General features: G+C 40.8%; 1 protein-coding gene across 1 annotated transcript; it reads right to left on the bottom strand.

The window, feature by feature from the left end:
- Positions 1-1,557: 1,557 nt before the first annotated feature.
- Positions 1,558-7,330, bottom strand: tada2b (transcriptional adaptor 2B). The gene is given in 3 exon segments (XM_054601255.1): positions 1,558-4,506; positions 4,509-5,424; positions 7,007-7,330. Coding segments are annotated over 3 exon segments (1,479 nt in total). The 5' UTR covers positions 7,277-7,330; the 3' UTR covers positions 1,558-4,213.
- Between the last annotated feature and the right edge of the window lie 101 nt (positions 7,331-7,431).

The following is a 7,431-nucleotide window of genomic DNA, read 5'->3' as shown; positions in this document are numbered from 1 at the left end:
ATACAGTATGCAAAATCCCCCTCACAAATAATGTTGCCCCACTGGGAAAATGAAATTGAATTGCCATGTTTTCCTTTGAGACATTTAGACCGAAACACACCCATTTTTGAAGAATAAGGAACATTTGGTTGCACATGCAATAACGGCACCACTGTCAAACTCTGAAAACAGTCAAAAATGAAACCACAATATATAAGCTGTCTAAAGGAATAAACAAAAGGTGATATTCAAACAAAGGGGAACCCTCAGTTCTACATGGTGGCTGTTTGCTTTAAAGGCCGGATACTAGCCTCTTATACAACATCCGGATTCAGATGACATCTTAAGCTGACCTAAAATATACATATATTATCCCTTATTTTAAAAAATTTTTACAATACCAAAATGATACTCACATTCAGGTTCAACATAAAATGCCTGGCCTGTTGCTCAATCAGCATCTTCAATAAACCCACTACAGATGACTTAATACATCTAGTTCCCATCATACCTTGTGAGCCATGGGTTAATATGCAGTGGCAATGGCCTAAGACACACTTCTATGTACTGGAGTTGATCCACTATGAACGTAAAAAAAGATGATAAAGATTTTCCACATACTTTGGGTCAGCGGCATCATTAAGGCCGAGCACCAGGTAACACACAAGCTGAATTAATTGAAAAGCACTCAGATGAAGAGGTTATTTTCAATGAATAAGGCTGAAAATATTATCAGGATTCCCACTCTCTAGAATTTCATTTTTTTTTCAGTGAAGACATAAAGCTGTAATGATGGAAAGAAATCGCGGCATACAGTGATATGTGTCTCTCTGTGGAAGTCTGATTTAAAAGACGTGCAGTCTATGGCTATAACTTCTCCATGAAACCATCTCTTTACTAAGAAATTATGATAAATTTGAAAAAAATGCACCAAAGTAATAAGTTAGCCAGTATTTTGCCAAGGTTTGATTCACATAGTTATTATCCAACTCTCTCAACAACAGCCAACACACGTTTGAAACCGTTTGCTCCTAGCCAGAGGTGAACCACAAACCTTCAACCTTTGCCTGTGCTGAAACAATAGCAACTGATCCAAACTTGCTAACCAATTTAACATTATTCAACCGTTTAAAACAAGTTTAAAGAAAGTCATCCAACCTGCGTGTGACGTGACTTTTGGGGTGTTTTCACGGCGGTTCTACAAACATAACTGACAGCAGGTTACTACATAAATTTAGTCCATTAGTCCAAATAAGCTACAATTTGTACGTTAATATGATCCTGAACTTAACTCAGCCCTTTCAGGTGGCAATGTTATCCATTTTGGGGAGCTCAGACAGCCTAGTGACTCAGCTAAATGAAGATTTTGAGGGGTTTTTTCTAGGTCATATTACTTTTTCTATCATTTTGTGTTTTCAATGACTGAAAAACAGTTCTCTAGGTTTTCAAAAAAAATGTGTGAACTGATTTATTATTTTTGTTATTTACAACTAATCCCATGATGAGACACAGTCAGTCCACCTCTTAATACTTCTTCAACTTCTAACTGCTCGGAAACTGTGAATCTTCTGAAGAATGGTTCATGAATATATACATATATATATATATATATATATATATATATATTCTTGAGGGCTCATTAACCTCCTTAAACAGCTGGCCACTGTAAGTAAACGTTAAGTAAACGTTGTCGTACAGGAGGAAATAGTGCATTTGATGGGAACTATAATCAGGTGTGGATTAGTCCACATTTGCTGTTCTGTGACAGAGGATGTGGGATTGAGTCAGAGTGAACTATAGCGTGTGTGTTCATTCTGATGAAGGAACTGTTCACCCAGTGCAAGTGTGCCTTATTGATCGATTTTTAAATGACAAGAAATTCTATAGCAAAGAGGACTAATATATATATATGTAAGGCCTTGGATACAAACACAATATTTGATAGTAGAATCAACTCATTGTTGGTTTTAGTCTTTTCATGGGATTTGTTGAAAAGAAAAATAGATAATATCACAATAGTTATTCTTGTGTTTGACTAGAATGGTACATATGTTTTGGAGCACCACGCTGATGAAATAAGACTAAGCATGACCATAACTGAACATTAACTCCCTCCACAGTTGATCCACTATTTCAAGGCAGAAACTCAATTTCCACAATTCAATGAAAAAGAAGGCAAAGCTCTCCTTCCAATGTCTACCGCTACAGAACCAATGCCACTCTTGACCTCCACTCCCCTCAAAAAGGCCAATTTCAAACAGCTTCAGATGCATTAAAGAGGCAAAATTTTAATCTAACACATATTCCAGCTCAGGTTAGATTTACAAATTCACATCTTTCTTCTCTGTGATTTTAGAGGTCCTGCTGTGAAATAACAGCCAATTCAATAACTTCATATACATTTAAATAGCACGATGGTCAACCCCTCGGCTTGGCTGGCAGAAAAAAAACAGGGAAATGAGAAACGAGTCACCAGTGCCGCTGTTTTGGTTGTGCCTTCCACACAGAAGTGAAGTAACCTTTGAAAAACTAATGATAGGCTGCCAAGAGGAGGTGGGCAACAGCTGGTCTCAGAGCAGCTGTGAGCATGTGAACCACAGGGCTGAAGCGTGGTGTTAGGACTGAGGAGAAGCATTGCCGACTGAATGTAAACGATAAAGTTGTGTACTATAAGCCTGCCAGGCATATGTGCTCGGTAAACAAAAATAGCATAATCTTGGAATTGTACTTATCATTGGTTACACACGCAGCTTCTTGGCCTGTATTGTACCATGCAGACAGCAGAGCAGTCAAAGCTGAGCTGAAATGCACTAATGTTTCTGTAAAACTAGTGGTCTGTGGGTCAAATTCATAAGGTGGAGTTTCTGCTTCATACTCACTCACATAAAAACTACATATTGGTATTTTTTAAGACATTACTTATGTAGATATTTTAAACTTGTTTTCTCAGTCCACTTTCTATAGTAACGGATCCAACATAAACTTGATATTTTCTACCAACGTTTAAGCAGTTTCTGTTATGTCACATCAGAGATTTCTGTGCTCCTCTTACTGGTTAAAGTGGGCGGGGCTCATTTTCAAATTATACCCACAGTCCTGATGAAGCCGATTAGCTGGGTTTATGAGTGTTGGACTCTTCACAAATTATACTTAAAGATGTTTTTTTTTTAGCTGGATTACTGCCTATTTAGCATAAATATTTAATGTTATGGAGAAATACTAAATATCTAAAGCCAAGTTTTCAGGGGCTTTATGAGTTAAATACAATAAATCAGTCAATGTTTTTTTTTTTTTTGGAAGGAATGAATATTAGTGATAAGGATCCTTGAGATCTGATTATTAAAAAGGGACAGTTTCCCTCCAAAATCAAATAATGGAAAGAGACATTGTTGTTGAGTTTTTCAAATGTATGTTTTTGTTGCACACCAAGCAGAATTCCATCTAGTCCCGTTATTTTGGAGAGAAATCAGACGGATCTATACAGATGATATCTCAAACACTAGGCAACTGACACCAAAACAATCTAGATTAAAACTAACACTAAAGATGAGAGGAAAACATATGGCTTTTTTGGATTTGGAACTGTCCCTTTAAAGAATTGTGAGCAACTAATGTAGTGAGCGGGTTGTTTTAGAGTGGAAAAACAAACTTGTCAGGTCTTTAATAGACAGTTTGCATAACGACAACATTCTCTGAATCACCTTTCAGCAGCATCTAGCAGCCCAGCTTTAACTGATAACACACCTGACACAGTTGATCAAATTAGAATTTAAGAGATCCTGAAACCACAGAGGTGATCATTTCTGTCTCCCATCAGTGCAATGCTGCTAAACATTCACTCCAAAAAAATACTACTTTTAAACATTTCCAGGAAATGAAATTCTTTATTCTCACTTCCCCTTCCTTTCGGCTGGAAGTGGCTTTTGCCCAGTAGATTGCTACTTTTAGCATCGTAGTTCCCATTTATGTAGTAACAATATGGACACAAAGTACTTTGAAACCCACATAGTTGATTTTTATCCCAGTCACTTTCCAAATGTAAAAATAGAGGCTATTTTTTGTTTCTAAACCTGGTATGAAAATAAACCTTTTTTTTTTTTCCATCCTCTTTCTGTTCAATGTACATATTCACAAGGTCACCTTTGAAAAAAAAGCCAGTAGTTTTGTCCCGCACATGGAGCATACAGCAAATCAGCTATCAGCAATCATCAACTTCCTGACCGACGATGGGTCGCTAAGAGGCGTCTCGGGATATCCAGCCGCTTTCTGTGAGGAAGGTGAGAATGCGCTTCTTGAGGACCTTGTCCAGGTAGCTTGGCAGCCGGCTCTTGGCCGGGATGCCTTGCCGTTTCTGTAGGTGATCTTTGATGATGATGGTTTTGACAGTCAGGTATCGTGCTGGGCTGAGGTTCAGAGAGTTACACAGCACCCTCTCCCTGTCTGACAGCAGCTCAAAGCCCGCCAGATTCTCGATGGAGGCGAACTCACCGTCTTTGCCCTCCTCTTTGATCCCACCTCCAATGCCCAACCCCCAGCAAGGCCTCCTCCCCCTCCAGCTCCAAGCCCGAGTCCCATCCCAGAGCCAAGCCCGCCTCCTCCAGCGCTGCCCCGTTTGGAGGTGAACACACTTTTGTTCTCCTTGCGTTTCTCCCGTTTGTGGCGCGCCGATTCATATTCAGCGGACTCTTCCAGGCGGGTGATGCCATTGCGGCGGAAGCGCTGCAGCTCACGCACCTTGGCCCTCAGCACGCGCTCTTTATGCATGTTCTCAAAGAAGTCTTCGAACTCCCGATGGGCCATGAACTGGCAGAGCCCACGCAGTCTGACCCGTTGCTCCTTCTCTTCCTTGGTGATCTTTCTTTTGGGCGTACTGGGAACAGGCACTGACCCCACTGCTGTCGTGGAAACTGATCCAATTGTGCCACCGCCAGCTCCTGCACCCCCCACACCACCAGCAGTGCCTATGACTCCCAATGCTCCTGGCTTCTCCTTTTCCTTGTCCTTCTTGTCTCGGCCCAGGAACGCAGGCACCAGGTTGTAGTCTCGGGCGATGTTCTTACGTCGCTGGCGTTCTCTGAGCTTCCGCACATACATGTCCACGTGGGCGCGTTTCATTTCGATTTCCACATCCTCGTCGTCATAGTTCACAGACAGCCCACTGATGAGCTTTTCTGCGTCCTGGTCATATTCAATCTCATAGTCGTCACGTAGCGGCATGTAGCCCAGCTGCTGCTGCTCGGTCAGGCTGATATCCAGCGGAGGGAGCGGGGTGGTGAGGCTCGGCGACAGGGGCCCTCCGCTTGGGCAAGTGTGGTCCGTCACTCGGTTGGGAATACTGTCAGGGATGCAGGCTTTACCCAGGTTACCATGGATGTACATGGTGACGTAGTGCTCCATGACCTCCTGAGGAGTTCGGGATGCTCCCACGTGAGCGGCCATGTCCTCCTGAAAGACAGCACAAACAGGAAGTTGTTACTAACAAGCTTTGTGGAAAAAAAAGAAAAGAAAGCCAAACAGTGTTTGGTTCTAGCTTCTTAAACGTGAGATTTTTCTGCTTTGCTGTCTTTAATATCTTTGTTTATTACTTACCTTTACGCTTTGGACTGTTGGGATTTCTCCATTATTTTCATTTTTCCATAATTTCCTAAAGATTTCCACATTTCAGGAAAGAACTATGTAATTTTATACCAACAATATGCAAAGTAAAGACAGTATTCGGCTGAAACACGTACTATTCATTCTAATGAACTGAGAATGTAACCTAGAAAGCCTTTAAGTCAATGCACAGCAAGTCGGTTGGTCAACATGCAAGCATACACTTCAACATATGTGGAAGATAAAGTTTACAATTATAAATCATTTGACTCTTCTTTGGTAAAACTCTAGCTAACAGTCTCTTTTATTTTAGCTTATGGAATTTGATTGTAAATACTTTTGATATTTAGCATATTTCAAAATGTGATTTTTCAAGCCTTTGATTGTAACCATTTAGCAAGGTCTACCTTAGATATTTGTGGTACATTTGAGTGTATTTCAATGTTTTATTTATATTATTTAGTTAGTTTCATTTGTATCTTTTAAGTTAATTTACCCAGTGCAGTAAAGTTAACTCAACTAAATGAAGAATGACGGTTTACTTGGGTTAGATGGCGCTCTACTTTCAAGAGAATTCACATGTTTCATTTAGTAAGTGCAATATTACATAGTTATTTCCAAAAAGAATAAAATGCTTCTTTAATTGCACACATGTAAAGTAAAGCATTGGCTTTCCTACGCTGACAATGTGTCTCAAACTATTTGAAATAACAAGATTTCATCAAGTCTTTCTATTTTTTAGTTGCAATCTTGAACCTGACTCATTATGGGATGTGTTTATCAATTAAAATATGCTGTTTACATAAAAGCATACACGTGGTATATGTCATGAATTGAATGAATAGTGATTTTTACTCAGTGTGCGATACATTAAAAGCAGGGTCACACACTATTAGAGCAGAAGGTCAAAAGTACGTAACCTCCCTGCAACATAATCAGTTCTAGTTTAGTTAAGTTTGTTTGTCACTACCAGTTACATTTCTTTCTAATTGTATCTCTTCTATTCCCCCTGCTGTGTATGTACTGCAGGTCCTTTACTTATCATTTCTCATTTCATAATAAATGTCCATCTAAAAACGTTAAGTGAAGGTAAGCACTCCTGTGTTTTGGATACAGTTGCTCTACTAACTTATTAACTCCCATCTTTAATGAGACATATCAGAACGTCTTGTTGTGCCTTTAATAAAACACTGAACATGGTAGAACTATAGAACATTAGGACTGTAACAACTGAGCTCCCAAACGGATTTAACCCAATGTTTCCGAAAAGTACTAAAGGAACATGGATAAGTCCTAAAAGGTTATTAACGTCCCCTCAATATGATCGCTACCAGCTAACTTTTTACTTTTGACATTTTAAATGTACTTTTAAAAAACGACTCTTGAAAGCGTATCTTGGTATTGTGGAGGGAAATGAAGTTAAGATGTGTACCCAGTTTCCAAATCCATACTGCTCGATGGCATCGAGCAGCGACTGCTCTTCCCTGCTGGTCCATCCTCCCGCTGCCTCGGGACCCCAGAGGGAGAACCGACCGCCGTCGACCTGCTGGTAGCCGTGCCATCTCCGGTGGTTACCGATTTCTGCGCCCGCCGAGAAGCACTCCGGACACAGCTCGATATCGGGGCAGTCGGTGCAGCGCAGCCGCAGGTTCGTAACGTCTGCTAGGCAGTTAACGCAGTACTTCTTCCCCAGGTCGGCCATGTTGCCTGGCTCCTGCTTCTTGTTGTTGGAGGCAGAGCTGCGCGCCTGCGCACGACGAGGTTCGCCGCGCGACCTGCTCACATCCTGATTGTTAATATTTATGAGTGTCGTCGGGTCGCCTCGGATTGGCTCCCGTTTCCCAGTTTCCAGGACAA

The sequence above is a fragment of the Anoplopoma fimbria genome, chromosome 7 (assembly GCF_027596085.1).
Source record: "Anoplopoma fimbria isolate UVic2021 breed Golden Eagle Sablefish chromosome 7, Afim_UVic_2022, whole genome shotgun sequence".
In the NCBI taxonomy this organism is placed as follows: domain Eukaryota; kingdom Metazoa; phylum Chordata; class Actinopteri; order Perciformes; family Anoplopomatidae; genus Anoplopoma; species Anoplopoma fimbria.
This window is presented reverse-complemented; position numbering and strand designations above follow the sequence as displayed.